The sequence below is a fragment of the Pygocentrus nattereri genome, chromosome 5, assembly GCF_015220715.1.
Source record: "Pygocentrus nattereri isolate fPygNat1 chromosome 5, fPygNat1.pri, whole genome shotgun sequence".
Taxonomy (NCBI): domain Eukaryota; kingdom Metazoa; phylum Chordata; class Actinopteri; order Characiformes; family Serrasalmidae; genus Pygocentrus; species Pygocentrus nattereri.
In genome coordinates, this window is record NC_051215.1 from 44,969,178 (window position 1) to 44,992,636 (window position 23,459).

At 41.9% G+C, this 23,459-nt stretch overlaps 1 protein-coding gene across 4 annotated transcripts in view; it reads left to right on the forward strand.

Moving 5' to 3' along the window:
* The window catches only part of ndst2a (N-deacetylase/N-sulfotransferase (heparan glucosaminyl) 2a), a 162,136-nt gene that overhangs the window by 133,005 nt on the left and 5,672 nt on the right, over nucleotides 1-23,459 (forward strand). For all 4 annotated transcript variants that reach the window (XM_017715818.2, XM_017715819.2, XM_017715821.2 and 1 more), the window contains 6 exons: nucleotides 2,868-4,511; nucleotides 15,092-15,179; nucleotides 15,279-15,433; nucleotides 22,004-22,189; nucleotides 22,597-22,725; nucleotides 22,948-23,130. In XM_017715818.2, coding sequence (XP_017571307.1) covers nucleotides 3,492-4,511; nucleotides 15,092-15,179; nucleotides 15,279-15,433; nucleotides 22,004-22,189; nucleotides 22,597-22,725; nucleotides 22,948-23,130 — 1,761 coding nt within the window. In that variant the 5' untranslated portion in view covers nucleotides 2,868-3,491. The remainder of the gene's footprint in view (nucleotides 1-2,867; nucleotides 4,512-15,091; nucleotides 15,180-15,278; nucleotides 15,434-22,003; nucleotides 22,190-22,596; nucleotides 22,726-22,947; nucleotides 23,131-23,459) is intronic.

Sequence of the window (23,459 nt, forward strand, 5' to 3'; positions counted from 1 at the left end):
ACCTCAGACCTCCTGAAGGGGTTCGTGTCATTTAAATCTGTTCTAAATGTGTCTTGGGTGCTTTTACACCTACATTTTTATGTGGATAATCTTTATCCAGGTATAATCCTGTTACTCAAGATGCATGAAACGACCAGGTGTAAACGGGGTCCTTAAGTCAGGATGGGCTTGTTAATTAGCTGATTAGTTGGATCAGGAGCAGTAGAGCAGAGAGAGCATATAAATAAGCAGGGCAGGGTCACTCCAGTGCTCCCCTGAGCAGTATGAACTGGTGTTTATGTGGATCTGTATGAGGGAAGACTGAGCTGTCCTCGCTCACCCAGTATCTGGACTCAGTTTTCTCTCTCTCCCTCCCTTTGCTCTCCGTCAGCCCCTAAATGCTCCCTCTAATGGCTGTCATGTCTTATTTAGACCCACAGGAGACACCGCTGCGTGTGGAGGTCAGATGCTGTCCTCCTGAAGGCTTTTTTAGCTTTAGCGGGTTTGAGAGAAGCTGTCTTGTCAAATTTGCTTTTCCTTTGATTCTAAAGCACTGACTTATGTATTTACCATTATTTCGTCTGGTGCTAATTATGGTTTTTTTGCTGTGTTTGTCACAGGGATTCATTAGATAAGACACCTAAAATCAGGTGAGACCGAAATTTTGTCTCCACAACTTGTTGTTGAGCCGTGATAACACCCACACCAGACTGAGAGGCTTGTTATATTTCTTCCTCGCTCTCGCTCACTTTCTTGCTTTCATACGCACTGTCTTGTGCTCGCCCTGTCTCTCTCTCTCGTGCCCTCTCTTTTTCGCTCTTACTCCCTCCCTCTCTGTCTCATGCTCTCTCTTTCTCTCCTTTTTCTCTTACTGTCTGGCTTTCATTCTCTCCCTCCCTCTGTCTTGTGCTCTCGCTCTTTCTCCTCCATCTCTCACGCACCGTCACTTTTTTTTTTATTTCCCTTCTCCTGCTCTCCATCTCATTTCCGCTCTTGTTCATGCGCACCAAAGCTCCGTAAATGTGTTTGTTTACCTAGAGCTGCAGCATAATAAGCAGAAGATATGCGTGGCCCTCCTGATCATTTCCTGCTCTGTTTCATATCGAAAATAAATCAGGATTAGCTTGCCCAGCGCAGGGTGCTGTATTATCATTGCAGAAGAGGGGGAGTTGAAATTAAAAGGTCTTTAGTTGAAATTAAAGCACAAATGTAAACTCACATACAGGTACTTCATTCCACATTGTTGGCACCACTGTACGCTACAAATTGGTGGCTGTTAAATCCCAGGCTGTTTGACTTTACATTGCTCAGACCAGGCCACAGTCCCATATGACAAACCCACTCATCGTTTTGATTTATTGTAGAGTATAGGGTTGATGATGTGCTTTGTGCTTTACTCTTACAGTACCATAGCCATACCACGTTTTGTGTGTGTCTGTGTCTGTGTCTGTGTCTGTGTCTGTGTGTGTGTGTGTGTGTGTGTGTGTGTGTGTGTGTGTGTGTGTGTGTGTGTGTGTATGTGCGCACATGTGCATTATTAAGAAGTCTTCAAGGCCCCACTGAGCTCTTGTAGTGCTGGGAAGTGGTCAGTGAGGTGAGCTTTTTCTCAGGCTAATAATAGTCCAGGTTCCAGTTTCAGGATGCTGTATCCACTGAGCTGGGTAGTGGAGTTGATAAATTGGGTACTCCAGAAAAAAACGCCACCCCCCCAAACCCACCCATCCTGTTTGTTTCTTTTAGCTCCTTGGCACAAGCAGGTTATAACACTAGGATTATGATTAGGATAACTGATGTTGTGATGATGTGTGCTGATGTTGGGTTATGTGGCTTGTTTTGGCTTTGTATTTCTTTTTTCTTCATCTGTGTTATCTCTGGTAGTCAAGGTGCCTTTGGCCTTGAGGTCGAGCTGCGGTTCTTCATTTGCGAGAAAACTGATCCTTTAAGTGCTGGCACCGATTTACAGTGAAAGCATGCCTGGCGTTGATCAAGTCTTAGAGCGATGGATGGTTATAAGCTAGACTTAGGGTACGTTTTAGAGCAGTGGTGTACAGAAGTGATGGAGACTCCCATTGGCAATAACTCAGAGCTTGCTCCCTTCTGTGGTGGTCATTATGCTAAAGACTTTTATCGGTTTGCCAGCAGGATGACACTGTGTCTCTCATGGCATTGGGTTACTGTTCAGCCACAGTACTGTGTGTTTAGGCCCTTGCCTGCAGACGTGCACAGAGTGCCCCCAAACATAAACAAAATGGTCATGACCCACTCTGTTAAATAGTGGCCAATGGGATGCCCTTGTTCACTCGTTCATAAGGTCAGAGTTTTCCTCTCCTACCTGTAATGCTATCTTTGTACAGGGAGGGAGGCAGCACGTGGAGGTTATGACAGGCTATTTTAGGAGCCATGAGAAAGCTCTCTTGACCCAGTGAGTGTACATGGCGGACCATGTCAGGAGGGGCACTAATGGCAAAATCACGTGGTGATGTGGAAGAATCTGGAATCAGATGATCGGACGAAGCCTCTTGTGGCTTTGCATTGACACAGTGTTGTTTTACAGATGGTGTCTCATTAGAACACACTTTGAAATGGCCTTCAAACCTGTCTTCACTAAACAGTTTTGATCGCTTCATTTCTGAAAGTGGTCTTTTTCTTTTAAGCATTTTAGTTGATCTTAAAATGCATTTTTTAATGAAAAGATCATATTCTTTCTCCCATTTCAGTTGCAGTTGCTTCTTTACATGAATTGCCCTGCAATTCTATGTAGGTGACAACTCTGAAGACAAGACTATACTATGGATGGCTGTGCAGTATTATTAAGACATATTAATATAGCAGTTTCAAACATGCAAAACTCATAAATGTTTCTCTTTTGTTTTCTCTCTCTCGCCCAGGAATAGTTTGGGTCTCATGTCCTGACCATGGCCAGGCTGGTCCTCTGCAGGGGGCGCTGTTCACTCTCCTGCCCCTAACGGAAGCCACTGCCGAAAGCACCCGTATTAACGGACCATCAGCCACCCGACTCCATTACAGACCATAAAGAAGCCTGTCATATCGAGAGGTACATGTTTGTAGGAGCACGAGGCAGCAGAGTGGTAGGAGAGCAAAGGGAGGAGAAAAACAGCTGATCCTTTGAGGAGAGGTGGAGGCGGAGGAGTGTCATAAGGAGCAAGAGCGAGAAACCCAATCTTCTTAAGCCGAGCTGAGAACGAAGCTGATACAGAGTGTGCTGGAGAAGGAGTGTGTGCTTGTATGTGAGTATTCAACAGTCCGGAAGCCTTTGGAGAAGTACATTGACTCAAGGTGGCTGGAGACAGCATTTGTAGCAGGTGGCACGTCATGGGCTATGGGGGCCATGGTGACTTAGCGTAAATGGCTGCTCTTTGCCCGAAGTCTGTGCCATTGCGTGCTGCTCAACCCTTTTTCTCCTTCCTCCTTGCCCCCTGTTTCCTCTTCCTCTGGCTGCAAGGCTCTGCTCTGCCCCACCGCTGCGCCTGTCCTGCGCTCTCTCGGCGGCCATGGGCCTGTGGAAGCTCCTGCGGGGCGTCAGGCAGCTGGAGCTCCATCGCCTCATTCTGGTACTCATCTTCTTCTGCCTGCTTTCCATGGCCTTCTTGGCTTACTACATCAGCAACAGCCCCAAGATAAAAGAGGCACCTCCACTGCCCTTTAGTGAGTGTGGTGGGGTGGTGGCCGCAGGAGATGGGGTACAGCGAGCCCCCCTTTTTCTCCCCCCCTTTAGCGGTCACCAGAGGACAGTCAAACCAGTAGATAACTCCCGCACAGAGCCCGTGGTGCTAGTATTTGTGGAGAGCATCTACTCACAGCTAGGCCAGGAGATTGTGGCCATCTTGGAGTCCAGCCGCTTTCGCTGCCACACAGAGATCGCCCCCAGCAAGGGAGACATGCCAACACTAATGGAACGCGACCGGGGCCGCTATGCTCTTGTCATCTATGAGAACATCCTCAAATATGTCAACTTGGACGCCTGGAATCGTGACCTGCTGGACAAGTACTGCTCCGAATTCAGTGTAGGCATCATTGGCTTTTTCAAAGCCAATGAAAATTCGTTACTCAGCGCACAGCTCAAGGGCTTCCCGCTCTTCCTCCACTCCAACCTTGGTCTGCGGGACTACCGCATCAATCCTGCTGCTCCACTGCTCTACATCACCAAGCCTAACGAGGTGGAGCAAGGGCCACTGCCAGGAGATGACTGGACTGTTTTCCAGTCCAACCACAGCACCTATGAACCTGTCCTGTTAGCCAGCACTAAGTCATCAGAAGCCCTTGCTCACTTGGGCCCCCATCGAGCACTGCATGCCACAGTGATACAAGACCTGGGTCTTCATGACGGCATCCAGAGAGTTCTTTTTGGCAACAACCTTTCATTCTGGCTGCATAAGTTGATTTTTGTAGATGCCATTGCATATCTAACAGGAAAACGACTCTGCCTATCTCTGGAAAGACATATACTTGTGGATGTAGATGACATCTTTGTGGGCAAGGAAGGAACACGCATGAAGGTGTCAGATGTGAAGGTCAGTGTCTTTATTATATGTTTTTTCACTTTGAAATACAGGGTTTGTCATACAAAATAAGGTCAGTTGAGAGCTTTTATTTTGGTTTGTAATTACTATGTTATCCCAAAGCCTGCCGCCTTAGCACTGTTCTCTTGCCTGGACTTTTTATTTATTGTTTTATTAGTCACCTCTTGTTTGTCCTTTGTTTGTTTTTTAAAAATCTGCTCCTTGGATGGCCTTAAATATATTTCCTATAATATAGTGCAGTCTCCCACTGCAGAGGCTGTCCTCCACTAAAGCAGGTGCTTCTGTTGCACTATTTTCCCTCCTGCTCCACTGAGGTGTAAAACAGCAGGCCAGGCAGATGACGCTTTAAGCAACGAGGTGTGGCTAGATGGAAAGGGCCACACAGCAAACACTCGTAATGATTGCACTTGTTAAAGCATGCCACTGGGATAATAGGCTCATTTGGACGAGGTGCTTATTAACCTACTGTTTATTGCCGCCTTTACCCAAAAGGCCTGATTCCGAATAAGTTAGCGAGTTCGAGTCCTGCTACACTTGTAGGAATCCCTCAGACTTCATTATCAGATAAAAGAGAGCGTTATTTTAGCCATTCACAGAAATGCAAACCACGTTGCCGCTTGCAAAATCCTTGAGGGGCCGTTGACTCTTAACAGGAGAACATGGAGCACTCTTGAACCATATCAGCGTGTATTTTAACACTAAGAGAGACATCGCCTGGAGGTTCTCCTCTCTCAAACCAATCAAAGCAAATTAAAGCCTTTTAATGAGAAATAATAGGATAATTAATTAGGCATTTGCACCGACAACAGAGATGTCGTTTGGAATGTATTAGGGGTGGAACTAAGAAGGAGAGAAGGAAGTTGTTACTTCAGCAAAAAAGAGCTGGCTGTCAGCTTGTGTGTATGCCACTCTACCCTAGAGGGGATGAGGGCTTGCTCAAGTCAATCAGCCAGTTAATTAGCCCAACATCAATTAAGTTGGCACCGCTGTGTTGCATACACGTGGGATGCTTAGGTTAAAAAAAAATAGTTGCAAAGTTTCTTGGTTATTATGCAGGCCATGGAGTGTTAATTGATGTGTAATGTATAGAGCTCTGCTGAAAGTCATACAGTTTGGATTTGTGGAGAGAAATCTGGCTGACATAGACGTGCATTTGTGTAACATAGTGGTTTCTGTGTGCTGCTTGGTGGCGAGGGCACTTGCACTTGGATGTTGATATTTATAATGTACTGCCCATGACATTTCTTTAACGCAAGGCTTACTCACATGTTGTTACATTTATATAGTACTTTTAGAAGAAAGTGTAACGCATTTGCTGCCTAAAACAGGATGGTGTATTCTGAGTAATAGAAACTTGTTCCCATAACATTCCCAGTTCACTTGTGCCTTTCGGAAATACTGTTCTTTGACAGTGACATACTACAGGTAACTAAGGTGATATAGATTAGTTAATCCCTTAAGGGGAAGCTCAGGGACACCAGGAGCATTGTGATGCATTGTATTTGCAAAGAGAAGACATGGTGAGATAAACTATATGTTGAAATATAAAGGACAGGAAAAAAGCAGACAGGTTTGTATGCTAGTATATGTAAAAGTGGTTGCCATAATGGTGAGAAACGACATCGGCAGAGCATTATCCAGGTAGCCTGCTGTGTAAGAGAACATCTTGCAAATCATGTCTGTTCACAACATCTGCAGAGTGTTCATTCACTCATGATGGTGTCTAAAGTCCTGTCTTATGTAGCATCTTGCCTAAAAGAAGACTTGATGTTGGCCCTGATGAATGTGACAACAGTGTGTAAACCTACAGTGTGGCTACTAAGTACTTGATGCAAGAGTGAAATTCAGTTTCACTGCTGGATTCTGTGATGATGGAAAATAGTACAACATATCATTCTTTAAACGTTACAGCAACTTTGCAGCAAGCTTTGCAGTACGGATATTGCATAATCATATGCAAATGAGCTTCTAACAAATTACTATTTACTTCGAACATCCTTACGAATCCCAAATATTTTGAGTATTTAGATCTTTCAAGGCATTTCCGTAATCCAACAAGCATTTCATTTGGTGGAGCATTATGCACAATGATTCACTACTGTGTTTTCAATAATAGAAATTATGTTGCCATCACAATAGCTAGCAATATAATAGTAATGTATTTCATCTGCCGTACTGTCCTAGGCACTGTCTTGTTGTCTTAATTCAACCTTATAACACACCATTTCCATTGCTGTTTTGATAATTAGTTCTGATGATAGAATAGTTTAAGTACAGTTTTGTAATATTTATCATCCCGACCATAATGTCATTCATCTTTACTATTCATCATGCCTTCGGTAGGCTTTGGGAGGGGTAAGCACTGACAAAAAGACTGTAAAGTTCAGCAGGCACCTCTGCGTATGTAATGCACCCAGAGAGATGTTATCCCAACCTTACTGGTAGCACTTTGAGAAGCGCTTGAACCTCATGCAATCTGGGAGGAACACTGTTGCTGGTCCATTGCACGGCAGAACACAGTGCACACAAAACATACATGTATCAGCAAGGACCTTATCTTGTTTCCACTGAAAGAGGAAAAAATGTAGAGCCCTCAAAAGTGATTAGGATTTATTAGGAGAAATAGATGAGGGGAGGCAGTGCTACACCTGTGTTCATGTTTCATGTTCCGTTTGATTAACTGGGATCATTCTACATTATGTGTGCTCTGCCACCTGCTCTCAGCTCGAAGACTGTGGGCTGTAATCCAGCATTTCCCAATCCAGTCTTCAGGGAGGACCAGACAGTCCACCTTTTTGTTCTGATCCAGCATCTAGATGTTCACTATACTTGAGTGCTTGGTTCAGGTATGTTGGGGAAAGAGATTGTATGAGATCAGCAAAGCAAACATACGGACCATCTGGGGGTCACCAAGGACTTGTTTACCAGTGATTAGAATCAGCCAGTATTCACTTCTGGCATGTGATCGACTGTCAGCCTTTTTTTAAATGTATTTATTTATTTATTTTTCATTTGGCTCACACATTGTGAAAATGATTTTGTAATGTAAACACCAGTCAGCCGAGTACACACTCACTGCATTTGCATGTATTTGCATCACTTTGTATTAGAGCTACCCACCGGCCTATGTGTTTCATATTACTGAGCTGGTTTAGCCTGCACAGTGTAATCCTCAGGTAAATAGCAAATAGTTTTATTGTCCTTGATTTCTGTAGAATGTAAAAAAAAAGTAGTCAAAATTGAAAGTAGCCATACAATTCATAATCTGAAGTACCACTATGGGAATCACCACCACCACCACCACCCCCACCCCCCTTCTTTATTTTATTTTTTTAGGCCACTGTCAAGACCAGTGCTAATACCCATATATACACATTTATAAATGAGGCCTGCCATCATTTAAGTGGCTAATAACAGTTGAGTTGTCTGTTTTGTTTTTTGTATGCAACTATTAAAAGTACAAGACTTGAGTGGCTAAATTAACTAGTTGTCTTGCATCTTAGCTGTTTTGCTTCATAGCATATACTTGGTGGCTTCCAACTGACAACAAAAACTTGAGCTTGAGCTTAAATAAACAAACATTACTCTGTGTTGCCCTCTAAAGGTATTACAGCACTTGTGCATTTTCTGTGGAAAGTAATTGTGGTCATCTTAAATAATTGTGATGTTTGTGAAGGGCCTACTTCATCACAATTTCCGAAGTTAATTGCTGATATGATTGTGATATCACCGTGCATCCCTAATTATCAGTGTACCTTTAGTGATCTCGCGCAGTGCTGTTGCATAGCGGCCACAAACAAGCCTGTTTAATGGAGGCCTAATCGTGTCTGTTCTCGCTGCATGTGTGCTGCCTCAGCAGTGACTCTTAAGCACTAAAGCTGATTTCCACCCACTCGCTCACACTTCACACACACTCAGAATGCCAAAATGACACACACACACATTGACAGGATGGCTTTTGGAGTTATTACACCCTTCCTTTCCAAACAAAAGGTGCTTAATTAATTATTTGGTTCCAGATGGTGTTTTTGCTATGTAGATAGGACATGCTCAGTGTGAATGCTGTATTTGTTTCAAAAGATGGTGTATAGGGCACAGTGTTTAGCCTGGCAGCTCGTTTAAAGTTCAACTCCAGTGTGGATTTTGTGTGAAATTGCTGAAGTTGACTTTTGAGTCAGAACTTCTTGACAGGTCAGCTATAGTTTGAGGCTTAGGTTGAGCTGTAAGTGTCAGCTATACTCAGCCCTATAGGGATAAGTGTTAGTTAATCAGAAAAGGATAATGGTATCCTCACGTCTCTTTCCCAAAGTTGATCCCTCAGCACAGGCTGTCACGCTTGCCTAAGGGGTGTTTTGTGTAGTCCTCCAGTCTACCACCCAGAATTTAGAATAGTCATGTTTCTGCAGTTTAATACATCAGGAAGAGAAGTTTTTCTACAGTTGCTTCCGTTCTCTGGCTGTCTTTTTCTCTCTGTGTAATATGTGCTCTTTTAAGGTAATCTGGAACTGGCTAACCCAACCTAAATCCTGAACTAGAGTTGGCCGATGTGGCCAAAATATACTGTATAGCCAGAAGTATATGGACACGCCTCCTAATTAAGTTCATGTTTCAGCCACAGCCATTTCTAACAGGTGTGTAGGATCAAAATCATAGCCATGCAGTCTTCATAGAGAAACATAGGAAGTAGAATGGGCTGCACTGAAGAGCTGGGTGGCTTTTAAACGTGGCACTGTCATAGGATGTGACTTTTGCCATGAGTCAAGCAACAGAGCACACAACCTTAGAGTGGTGTGTCTGAGTGCTGAAGTGCTTAGCACTTAAAAATCACCTGTCGCCTGTTGCATTGCTCACTGCAGAACTCCAAACTGCCTCTGGAAGCAACACAGATACAAAAAGTGTGCATCAGGAGCTACATGAAATGGGTTTCCTTGGTCGAGCAGAGGCACAGAGGCCTGAGACCACTATGCACAATGCCAAGTGTCTGCTGGAGTGGTGTAAAGCATGCCACCACTGGGTTCTGGAACAGTGAAAATGTGTTCCCTGGTGTGATAAACCATGCTTCACTACTTGGCTGATTTGTCCTATGTATGAATCTGGGTTTTGCAGATGCCAGGAGAACGCTACCTACCAGAATGGACAGTAACAGCAAGAAATTTTGATGGAGGGAGGGATATTGTTCTGTGACCGTTTTCAGTGTTTGGGCTATGTCCGTTACTTCCATTGAAAAATAATGTTAATGCTAAAGCACAGACATTTTAAACAATGAAATGCTTCCAGCTTTGTTGAAACAGTTTGTGGAACATTCCTGTTCCAGTGTGACTGTATACTACTGTGCAAAATGCAATGTCCAGAGCCTAGACCTGCATAGAGACCTGACCTCAGGCACTTTTGGGATGATTTAGAATAACAATTCCGCGCCAGGCTTTCATGCCTGACATCAGTGCCTGATCTCACAAATGCACTTTTGACTGAATGGGCACAAATTGACTCAGACACTCTCCAAAATCTTCCTAGAAGAGTGGAAGCCATTATATGTATGGGGGGAGGTAGGAGGCAGAGGTATAGGTGAGATAGCCCAGTGTTCACATAATTCTGGCCATATATAGTATATAATCATGATAAGTTGGGGGTGGGGGTGGGGGAGCTGTAGTGCCACATTTTAAAGTTGTTATTAACAAAATTTAACAGTTGTTTAACAAACTGCACTGCGCTAACGTCAGTGTAACAAGACTGTCTTCTATTTGTAAAGAATCATTACAGTAGTACAGAAGTACTAGTGATATGCACACTACGCTCAGAAGCGCATTTTATGACATAATTTATGACAATAACAGTAGATATCGACCTATTTCCCAGCCCTATCCTAAGTTTACCATTAATGAGAAGCTGAAACCAGTGTGAAAAAGCTTCATGCAGTGAAGTCCTGCTCCCTCACTGTAGCTGGAATGTAGCCCTGACTCCCTGTGGAGTTTCAAGACAGTTCAGTGGGAGCAGACCATGGCCTTATTTAAATGGTTAGTCCAAGAATACTTGGAAGCTAGAGGGCATAAATGTTCATGATGGTCATTGGGCCGTGCTTGCTTGCATTCACTGTTAGCCATATAAGAATTTTTTTCAATCTGCCCCCTTAAGTGACCTTATTAAAACATGTTTAGTGTGAAGTTTTAAGAAATGCCCTTTAGCTCTGTATTTAAAAAAAGAGGGGCTTCATAAGGAGATTCATGCAAGTGTCCACAACTCACTGCCCAGTCCAGCAGAGTGTAAGAATTGGGGGAAATTATTTTGCTTCTCGCCTCCAACTTGGTCCAGTGTCTATGGAGACAGATGGGGTTGCCATGGTGACAGGCCGGGCTCTGACCTCTGGCCCTAGCATCCACAGAGTCTATTGACCGTTTTTCTCTCACATTTTCTTTGTTTCTTTTTCTTTCTCAATCTCTCTCTTTCTCTTACATGCGTTCTTTCTGTCTTTCCCTCTCTTCCTTATCTTCTCCTCATCTCACCATGTATTCTGCATATAAAAGGTGTTGTTTTGATCAGGTTTTAGAGTGGATAAGACCCTTTGAGTTTCTAAGGCACTTAATCATGTCAGAAATAAGCTACATGCCAAGCTATTGCTTTAGTAGTTTAAGGGATTGCAGCCCATAAAATTACTTAATGCTGAATTTATGATTCATTTCTTTGCCCATTTAAATATTTTCTGGGCTCTAAATTCTTAATGAGCTGCAGGAGCAGTTTGTAAATTTATAAAAAGTGCAGGTGTCGGTGTGTCAAAGTCAAAAGTACTTTCAAAACAAAATATATATATTTAGTGTAGCATCATCAACCCCACCCAGCGCTCACTGATCTTGAATAGAATCAAGATTGCCGCACAAATTGGAGGATTACACAGAAACATTGAGCAAACATTCTCAAGGCAGAGCAAACAGTGGATCCATACACGCTGAAGGACACCCACCGGTGGCTCTTAAATCAGTGTGCGATGGCATCTCTTATCCTGCCATGCGTCAGTTTCTCTCTCTTTCTGTCACACTCTCACTTTCTCTCTCACTCTTTCTTTCACTCTTTCTCTCTCTCACTCTTTTTCACTGTCTCTCATTCTGTCTCTCTCTCATATTCTCATTCTCTCTCTCTCTCTCTCTCATTCTCTCTCTCATCCCCCCCCCCCCTCTCTCTCTCTCCCCCTCTCTCCCCCCTCCCCCCTCTCTCTCATTCTCTCTCTCTCGCTCTCTCTCTCAGCATGGAGTGATTTGTGATGCTATAGCAGTTCTCTCTGTGTGTTTGAGTGTGATTTGTGGCAGAGCAGTAGGTATCTCTCCCTGTTGTCTGATTTGTGCCAGCTCACTGCTGTTATTCATTTCTCTTCTCATATCTCTTCCAAGATTTGAGGTGCTTGAGATGGCAGGGTCATTTTGTGTTTTAAGCATCATAACGCAGGTTGCTTGCACAGCAGCTGCGAGTAAAGAAAGCTTTCTATCCCTCTTCTGCTCTCTCTCTTTTTTTCCCCTTCTCATTTTAGGGCCTGCTTTCTTGAGTACATGTCTTTTGACCCTGTGGGCAGAGGAAATATGAATGCAAATGCATATTTTATATCCTTCTCTGTCTGTTGATTTGCCCAAAGTGTTAAAATGCCCTTCCCAGATAGAGCATGTCTCAGCTCCACATTGCCATCTGTTGGTGGCTTGTCTTAATACAGTTACATAAGCAGATGTTCCTCATTTTTTATTTCAGTTAAATATCTTCTTGGCAGTTTAAGTACTTAAACGAACCACTGAGTGAAGAGGTAAACTTTGGTTTTACAGACTATTTGATAAGATTGAACAAGGATCAAGTTAAACAGAGTTTGGAGCTTCTCGGTGAAGTTGTTAATCTTGGTTTTGTTTTTGAGTTGTGGTGCATCACTTGATTTTACACATGGATCAATAAATCTGTAATTAAAGCCTTTACAAAATACTTTTGTACTTTTACTGAAGTGGAGGTCTAAAGGGAGGAACTTCGACTTTTACTGGGGTAATATTTTTCCTTTGCAATCTCTCCTTTAACTCAAGTACATGATTTGTGTACTTCATCCAAAGCTGGTTTTTACAAGAAAGCTATTTGTTTGATTCCTGTGATGGGAAATAAGGGCTTTGCTGTTGATTTCTGAGAGAGGGGAATAATTGTAGATTTGGCTTTTTTTGGTAGAAATGTAACAACTAACACATTTCATTTTTTTACACTTATATCTCTAGTAGGGGTGGGAATCTCTTGGCTCCTCAAGATTCGATTCGATTGTGATTCAGAGGGCCACGATGCGATTATAAACCGATTATCGATGCATGTTGATGCATCTTTTCTTCTATACAGGATCTCTTTTTTTCTCACAGTGTGACGACTTGGTACTTTTAAAGCAAAGAGTTTGTAATGATCTGTAATGTATTTATTTCCAATGTCTTTTATTAATAGAACAAATGGAAGTGATGTAGTGAGTGAACTGGAAGACTTTCATTCACTGCGCATGTTTGGAGCACATTAAACACTGCTGCCACTCAAACGTGATAAAATGCGCAGTTACAGTGAAATAAGACCTATTGGCAGTGGATGTCCAAGGAGTACATGTTACAGCCGTACCGCCGGTTTTCTTTAGTGAATTTATAGCGTCAGGGGTCATTGTGTCAGTAAAATATCTTCGAGACGGGACATGCGCAACACAGCGCGAAAGCCCCGCTTCTCAACGTCATTTAGCAGCACAGTCTCCTGGCTAGTAGAACGAAAAGGCAGAGAGAGGAATTTAGTTAGCTAAGAGAAACATTTGGAGACGAATGGACTTACTCGCATTTATAAGCACCTTAGTTGGTTTCCTGGAATGTTAAATGTGCAACGAGAGACTGTCAAACACTAAAAAGTTGCTAAGATTGAGTCGCTTGTCTTTCGAATTTCCCTGTTCAACCTTAAATGGTGCCGCAAGGTGAAACGTAAAAGTTCGAACGAGTAGGAGAAGTCTCGAAACAGCCGAACGTTCAGAGACATTTTACAATACGCTGCTCTACTTCTGAGGAAAAGTTTTCTGGTGCAGACGGGAGGAAAGCGGCTATAGCTGAGCTAAATAGAGCTTAAATCAGAGCAATGTGAGTCTGTCTTTTCGTTTATATTTTTTAGCCTATACGAGGACATTATCACACACTTCAGCATACTAGAAATTAAATGTTGTGGCTCTCAAGGGGTTTGATTTTTGTTGAAAGGACAAAATGTCTCTTCTGAACATTTGAGTTGTGGGTTGTGACTCCTGACCTAACCTGGCTTTAATGCAGAGCCGGTTGGATTTCTCGCTCATCCAGTTTTGGTTTTGTTATGTGTCGCCACAGAGTGTCCGGGCGCTGCACTTACCCACTTCCAAGTTCCGCCCTTTATGTTCCATCAACATTACATTAGAAATTAAAACATAGAAAATCGATTTTTGACATTTGTGAATCGATTCAGAATAATTAATGTCCGCATCGCGATGCATCTAAGGATGTTTTTTTGTTTTTTTTGTTTGTTTGCTTGCTTTTGTTTTTTTGTGTCGCACCGCACCCCTAATCTCTGGCACGTCTTACTGTCTTATGTCATTTCCAGTCAGATAAAACCTATTGTTCAAATAAAAATTCACTATAATCAAAATTTGGCATGCGTATGAATCATTCTGGGCTTAGCTGTATATGCAATTTGTAACGTACATGCATTAAAATCCCGCTGGTATATTTGTTTTTACATCAAAGCACACAAAAGCTACTTGAGTGCTAATAGTGCCCCCTTGTGGGTAGAATGCGTGTATGTGTGTGTGTGTGTGTGTGTGTGTGTGTGTGTGTGTGTGTGTGTGTGTGTATATATATATATATATATATATATATATATATATATATATATATATATATATATATATATATATATATATATATATATATATATATATATATAAAATGTGTGTGTGTGTGTGTGTACACACACGCACACACACACTCACCAGCCACTTTGTTAAGTTGCTTGTTAACACAAATAGCTAATCAGCCAACAGCCAACAGTGCATTTAGGCATGTAGAGGTGGTCAAGACAACTTGCTGAATACTGGTCTGAGTATTTCAGAAACTGCTGATCTACTGGGATTTTCACGCACATCCATCTCTAGGGTTTACAGAGAACGGTCCGAAAAAGAGAAAATATCCAGTGAGCGGCAGTTGTGTGGACGAAAATGTCTTGTTGATGTGAGAGGTCAGAGGAGAACGGGCAGCCTGGTTCGAGATGATAGAAATGCAACGAAGAATTAAGACAGGCAAAGGGGGGTCCAACCTTTTACTAGCAAAGTGCATGTATATATATATGTGTGTGTGTGTGTGTGTGTGTGTGTGTGTGTGTGTGTGTGTGTGTGTGTGTGTGTTCTTCTGCTCGGTAGAGAAAGCCCATTCGTCTTAAACACATTTTGTATAATATATTAGATATTTGTTGGTTGTTTAATGTTGGAATGTTTAATGTTGCGACAGGATTAACAGATAAACCTTGATTTAATCTGTGTTGGTGCAACTCTCCATTAGAATTAATTAAACGATCTGTATTCCCAGGCTCTGCTCAACACACAAAGCAAGCTGCGAACATTAGTCCCTAACTTTACCTTCAACCTTGGATTCTCTGGAAAGTTCTACTATTCAGGTAATTTTTATAGAGGTTTCTGCAGTATTTCTCTCAAAGCCCACTTTAGACTTGGTAAACTTTAAGTTCTGACCTGTGTGTTTGTGTCTGTTTGGATAGGTACTGAAGAGGAGGATGAGGGGGATGACATGTTGCTGCAGCACAAGGAGGAGTTCTGGTGGTTTCCTCACATGTGGAGTCACATGCAGCCACATCTCTTCCACAACGTCAGCGTGCTTTCGGAGCAGATGAGGCTCAACAAGCTTTTTGCACAGGTTAGTCACAGCGCAAGAGCGAAACCCAAGGTGCACATTGGGCAGTTGGCCTGGATATAATAAAACCAGACTTGCATCAGGTCTAGTGTTGAAATTCTTACATCAGACCCTATTCTGAGTGTGGGATAAAACCTTGATGAGGTAGTCTGACAAATGTGTTTATCTAAGCAATCAGTTGTGTCACCATCTCTCAAAAATGAAGCTTAAATGTCCAGCAGGAGGTAGCTTGTCCACCAGATACTGGCTGAATTAGTCTAATGCCACCTGGATATTCTTGTTTAACCTTTTCATAGATCACATGAAAGTTAATTACCTGACACAAGCTACCACTGTGCACAAGCTTAAGTCCTTAACCTCAGGGGATCTTTCAGTGCTTGATGCTTCATTGTCTCACTCTCTGTACTGCATACCTCATCTATTACTTACCAATTGGTTATAATATTTACTGATTTAATTCATTAACATTAGCTTCTGTATTGACAGAAAGAAAAATAAACCTATAAACCTAAATTGCATTCACTTTTTGGTGAAGTGCTTCTGTTTGCAAATCATTAAAAATGCATAAGAGGTGAAGAATATGTCCTTGAAAGATGGGTTGACTTAAATTTTCTGTATGCCCATTTTTCTGTCTTGTTCGATGAGCATTACTTTGATTGTACAGGTTTTGTATCATATATTATGTCTACACGTGCTTGTGTTTTGTTTCATATCTGTATCACTTCTCTATTAGTAGAATCCCCTTTTTGTCCTTGACTTATTCCGTCTGAGCACTATAGATCAAACTGAGATTCTCCTGTTAAAACTGAGCGCACCCTGGTGTAAAGTGGCTGCTGGAGTGGGATATGGCCCACAGGCCGGCAGACAATGCAAGAGTCTGCTGTGAATACAAACCAGGCCCCCCTACGTTCCCTAATCCCTCTGTCACATCCCGTCCTCACACCAGACACTGACATGCTTTCTCTCTCTCTCCACTGTGCTGGTCAACAAGGAAGACAAAGTTCCTTCATCAGAGCTTAATGAGCCTGCAAACGGCTCTCCTTAGCAAGGACGTCGACTAGGACACACACACACGCTGTCCTCAGGTAGGGTCACAGAGAGTGAGGGAGATATTAATACCTTGGACCAATAGAGTTTGCAAGAGCAGCAAGTACTGTCAACTTTTTCCTGAAAGTGTGTTTCCATCGCCCCCATGTGGTAACATAGAAATTGCACTGGCTCACAGTGTGTAATATGCAAAAGTCAGAGACCCTTGTGTTTATTCAAGTTTCCAGCCAAAACTGACGTTCCAGAGAAAGCAGAAAATGCAACCACCTCCGGAAGGTGTTTTTACATCTGAAAGTCCTGATCAAGGTCCAACAAGGGCAGTGTTTTTGATGAATTGTATATATCTGAGCAAATTAGTTTTGGTTTCAGACTGCAATTTAGTGAGCGTAATAAAGAACTTAGCATGTCGCCATCACCTATGTGGGTTGTCTCCCCTGTACTTGACATTGATTGGTTTGTAGAGGAGTGGCTGTCTGACAAAGATGTGCTGTCAGTTTAGCAGGTAGCCTTTTTTATTTGAATAGAGAAAAATGCATACCCTCGCTCTCTCATCCTCTCAGAAAATAAGGTGTAAGCCATTTTAATGCTTTGTTTTTTTCCCCAAAATATTTGACTTATTCATACAAGTTTCTGCATTTTTAAGCATTTTGAATTTTGACTCATTTTTTGGACCAAATTACAATTACAGTCAAAAGTATGCCAAATACTATAGATAACATATTGGAATGTATAACTATAGAAATTGATATAAAACTGCATCAGCTGTGTATATAGAACACCAGGCACCTGTATTGATACAATGATAAATTAGCTGGTGTTTATGATAAATTGAATGATGATAAGGTACATATAGTATGAGGTGATATTAATAGTACAATGTACAGCAATAACCTATATAAAATCAACAAGAATAACAGCAGACACTGCCACATTGATCGACAGTGTATTCACAAATAGAATTGAAAGCACAATAGTAAGAGGGTTGCTCATAAATGATATGTGATCATCTACCTTTTGTCTTTACAATCCTTCAAAATTTTTAAATGTACATAATAAATACAGATTAAACGCTTTTAAGGTAACTAGACATAGAATAAGAATAACTCTAAAAACAATTTAAAAAGTACAGTATGTGCAAAATTGAAAGAAAATTAGTTACATGTGCGTATGTGCAAGTATGTAGAGCAGCTGTTCATAAAGTGCATGTTGCAAGTAACAGATGTAAACAGAAAACAATAGTGTTCTGTGCAAGTAACAGATGTAAACAGTATGGTTCTGACAGCAGCAGTACAGTCTATGTAAGGTGCAGTTGTTGAGCAGGTTGCAAGGTTGACCAGATGGTCAGAATGGGAGGGGGGAAGAGGTAGTGAGAGAGGTGTTCACCAGTCTGATGGCCTGTGAATAGAAACTGTTCATCAGTCTTGTGGTCCTGGACTTCACACTCCTGTAGCATCTGCCTGAAGGTAGGAGTGTGAAGAGTCTGTGCTGGGGGTGTGTACTGTTCCTGATGATGATGTGGGCCCTCCTGATGACCTTGGCGTGATAAATGTCCTGTAGCGAGGGTAAGGCTGCTCCTCAGATGGACTGTGCAGTTTTGATCACACGCCACCTCCTTCCTGTACACTGTCTCATCCCACCCACTGATCAGTCCAATGACTATAGTATCATTAGCAAACTTGACGATGCTTGTGTTGTTCTGGGAGGCCACGCTGTCATAAGTGAAGAGTGAGTACAGAAGGGGGCTCAGCACACAGCCCTGGGGGACCGCTGTGCTCACTGTTCTTGTACGGGATGTGCGGCTGCCGACTCTGACTGACTAGGGTCCGTCTGTTAGAAAGTTCAGCACCCTGTTGCAGAGGGCTGGTGTCAGTCTGAGGGTGAGAAGCATTTCTGAGAGTTTGTATGGGATGATCATGTTAAATGCTGAGCTGTAGTCAATAAAGATCATTCTGATATGTGGACCGGTTCCGATTGTATGCGAACTGGAGAGGGTCTATAATGTTTGGAATGGTCTCCTGTATGTGAGTCATGACTATTCTCTTGAAGCACTTCATCACGATTGGGGTGAGTGCAACAGGGTGTCATTTAGGCAGGTCACAGCGCTTTTCTTTGGGAGAGGCACAATGGTGGTGGTCTTGAAGCAGGATGGCACAAAGCTTATGCGAGGGACAGATTGAATATGTCCACAAACACATCAGACAGTTCTGATGAGCAAACCCTCAGTGCACGCCCGGGGATGTTGTCTGTGCTGGCTGCTCTTCATGGGTTTATTCTCTTCAAGGTCCTGCACACATTCACTAATGTCACAGTGAGTGGTGTGTTCTGTGTGGCCATAATGTCTCTCAGTTGACCAGGGCTGAGGGCATCGAAGCGGGCATAGAACTCATTCAGCTCATCAGGTAGTGTAGTGTGGTTTGTTCTGACCACCCTGTTCGTCTGTTGGTAATTGGTGATGTGCTGCAGTCCTTTCCACATGCTCCGGGAGTATGCAGTGGTGTAGTAGCCTTCTAACTTCAGCCTGTACTGTCTCTTGGCCTTTCTGATAGATCTACACAGGTCATATCTGGACCTTTTGTAATCTTCAGTGTTGCCTGAGAGAAATGCAGTAGGGCGAGCACATAGCATGGACCGAACTTCACCAATTATCCAGGGTTTCTGGTTGAGGTATTTTCTGCAGTGCGTTATAGGGACGACACTTTCAATGCAGCTACTGATGTAGCTCGTTACCCCAGGAGCATAGTCCTCTAGATCAGTCCTCTCTCATAGCAGCAGTTCTGAACACATCCCAGTCTGTACTCTCAAAGCAGTCCTGAAGCACTAGGTCAGTTTCTTCATTCTATCCTTTGATAGTTTTATTCACTGGAAGTGCTTGCTTGAGGAGTTGCCTTTATGCTGGGTAGAGGAACACAGAGATGTGGTCGGACTGGCCGAGGTACAGCCCTGTAGGCCCCCCTCATGTTGCTGTAAACTTGGTCGAGCATGTTACTCTCCCTTGTCAGAAAGCTTATGTGTTGATACTTGGGAAGGACAGTCTTCAGGTTGCAGTGGTTGAAGTCACTGACAACAATGAACGCGGCGTCCGGGTGTGTGGTCTCTTGGCAATGGTGTCATGCAGCAGCCCTAGCGCTGTGGCTGAGTTTGCGCATGGCAGGATGCAAATAGCCAGAATAAACACAGCGCTGAACTCTCTTGGCAGATAAAAGGACCTTCACCATCAGCACAATGTTTTTCAAGTCTTTACGTCTGAACACCACCTGTTGTTTACGTAGATGCAGACACCACTGCCTTTGTTCTTCCCCAACGCTGCTGTGCGGTCCCCATGGTGGACGGAGTGCATTTCTAACTGGATCGCTGAGTCTGGCGTGCTGATCATGACTTACTAATGAATAAACTAGAAAGATTTTAGAGAAGTAGCATACTCATGGCTCAGTAGTTACCTTGATGATAAATATCAATATTTATACAATATTGTATAATTTTTATACTATATTGTACAAATAAATAACATCAGGTCTGATCTATTGAAAGTCACTTGTGGAGTGCCACAAGGTTCAGTGTTAGGACTGTTTACACTGTACATAAATATATTATATATATATATATATATATATTATCTGTAAAGTGTCTAAATTGCTCAAATTTGTTTTATTTGCTGATTATACTAATTTATATGGCTCTGTGAAAAGTTTGCAACAGCTACTGAATACAGTGGAAAGGAAACTGGAAGTTTTAAAGAAATTGTTTGATATTAACAAGTAAAAATATTTGGAAATTGACAAACCAAGAATAAGTTATTAAAATTATGATTGATGATGTTGAAATAGAAAGGGTCTGTGAAAACAAATTTCTTGGTGTGATAATTGGTCATAAATTATGTTGGAAACATCACATAAATAATGTAAAAATACAAATGTCAAACTATTGCAACATTATATAAAACTAAAGATATCTTGAATTCACTGCATATACTGTACTGTTCCTTCATAGTTCCATGGATGACATATTGTGTGGAGGTATGCGGAAACACATAAAAAAAACAACACCAAAGCTATATTATGATTATTAGACTATTATAAACCAACCAATAAACTATTTATTAAATTACATGCTTCAAAATTCAGTGATCTTGTTGACCTTGCTGCATTGAAACTGCATAGATAATGTACAAAGCACCAAACAGTTCACTACCAAGCTGTATTCAGAAGCTGTTTTCAAGCACAACAGCACAAATATGGACTTGGGAGAACACACAAGATAAAAAAAAAAACAATAGCAAGGACAAATATAAAAACAGATGTATATCTGTCAAGGGGGTATGTAAGTGAAATAAGTGTGATAAAGAACTAAGAATTTGTAGCTCACTTTGCAATTTAAAAAATGGTTAAAAATAAGTTGGTAAGCACTTTTAAAACAGAGGAATGATCATTATTATGTCTGAAATGTTCAGAAATTCTGATATTATGTATGGAATGTTCTGTTGATTGATTTTTCTTTCTGTTTTGATATTTCTCTGTATTGTTTAAGTGCAGGATTGTGTATAATTTATAAAGGATAGTCAAAATAAGCTGTAGCTTCAGACTACACGTTTTTGGCCATTACTTGTTTTTGTATTCATTATTATGTCCATTCATTTTATACCTATAATTAATCTTTTATTTCTGTGTTACTTATTATTATTATTTATTCTTTTATTTTTATGGTTGTGAACACCTTGATAAACTGAAATAAACATATTAATAATAAATATATAATCTCTTCCTCTTCCACAGAGCTACTGTGGCTCATTTTACTTCTCTTCTGGTTCTTTTTCTTCTTCTGTTGTTTAATGGTTGCCTGCCTAAACGTCCTGTGATTGGTCTGTCCGAACCCTCCAAAAAAGTGTTCTCATTCTTCAATTGAATTAAACCATGGTTCTGTTTGATCCGGACCGAGATCACCTCTTTCGGTTGGACAAAATTTTGGTCCTTTGGTCCAGACTGTGGTCCGAGGCACCTTTCACACCTGCTCTTTTGGTTCCCAACAAACTGGTACAAAGGTCTGGACCTACAAGGTGGGTGTGAAAGCACCCTAAAACTGAGCTTGGAGAGTGTGGGGAAAAAATACTGTAATGCACTATACTTCAAACACATGCCATGTCTGTTTTGAAAGTAAAGCCGCTGGTACTTTTGTAATGCTGGATAATATATCATCTATACTGGTATATGGCTATTGGTGTTACACTGCACTATTGATTTTAAATGTTTTAATAATACATAGAAAAGCTCATTAAACTACACTGTGTCATTTGCCTTCTTTTGGTTTGGTCTGGTTTTGAAAGGCCCTTCAAAATACATAAAAAAATGAAATTATTGAAGCTTTTATGCCTCTTAAACATTTACACAAAAACAAACTTTTGTTTTTGATGTGATTTTAAGAGAAGCAGAATAAAACAAAACATTTGACAAGCAGCTATGTCAGGTTTGTAAGATGTTCTTTAATGCTGCTTTTCTTCTTTCTAATGCCCCTCTCTTTGTTTGCCTCCTGTAGGAACATGGTATCCCCACAGATATGGGTTACGCTGTGTCCCCTCACCACTCAGGAGTGTATCCCGTGCACAGCCAGCTCTATGAGGCCTGGAAGAGTGTTTGGGGGATCAAAGTGACCAGCACAGAGGAATACCCACACCTGAGACCAGCACGCCATCGCAGAGGCTACATCCACAATGGAATAAAGGTGAGAGGCGGCTCAACCTGAGGACAGAGTTTCCTACGCAGTTACATTCTAAAACCTAAGAAGTACTTAGGTTCACAAAAATGAGTCAGTCTTTGCTTGTTAGAGGTGAGGATTTTAGGGCTTAACAGTATTTTAAAAATGCAGGTAATGTTTTTCCCTAATACATATGATTTGATGATTGTCACAAAGCGAGGCTGGTGCTCAGCGGATTCACTCAGTTGTACTATGACTAGCAAGACTATTCTGCTCCCAGGGGCCGTAGTATGACTCTACTCTGTCCTCTCTCTGTCTGTGTGTGGCTGCGTGTGTCTGTGCTGAGATCATTAGAGCTAGAAAAACAAAGAATATCTGCTTAAGAAACCTCTGCGGCTCTCTCTCACTCTTGCTGTCTTTCTCTGTGAATGCAGGTATTGCCCAGGCAGACGTGCGGACTCTTCACCCACACTATCTTCTATAATGAATACCCAGGAGGTTCCCGTGAATTAGACAAGAGCATCCGCGGAGGAGAGCTTTTCCTCACTGTCCTTCTCAACCCTGTAAGTAGCTACAGGCAGCAGCAGCTGCTTTTGTGGATGTTGTTTTGATTAATAAATGTATTTATCCCTTTTTTAATTGCATACATGAAGTGTGTTTTTGTGTCCTTTAAGCACACCATGTGATTTTTAAGCTACCCTTGTATCTGAGTTTGTGTGATACCTTTGTGAAGTAACTCGTACAGATTGTGTTTAATAAATGCATCTTCTGTCTCTCACATACAGATCAGCATCTTCATGACTCACCTCTCTAACTATGGCAATGACCGCCTGGGCCTTTACACCTTTGAGTCTCTGGTCAAGTTTGTGCAGTGCTGGACTAACCTGCGCCTACAGACTCTGCCCCCTCTGCAACTGGCAGAAAAATATTTCCAGATCTTTCCAGAGGAGATGGACCCTCTTTGGCAGGTGAGGAAATTGCATATGAGCACAATTCGAACAGGATCCGTTTTTTTATGAGGAGTTGGGGTAAAGCAATTTACCACCAGACGTCTGTAATGTTTATGACCACTGAATAAGAAATCTTGGAATGAATGACAGATGGGAGTGACTACTTAAGGTACGCACTGCCTTCACTCCATGTTTAAACATTTAATTTAACGGTTATGTTGTCTACTATAACCGTCTGTCTGTCTCAAGTGGATGTTCTGTATCTTTAACCAACAATCAACATCAACACATAAAATTAAGCCTTTCAGTTTTTAGATTTCAGTGTGTTGTACACTTGAGGAGGACAG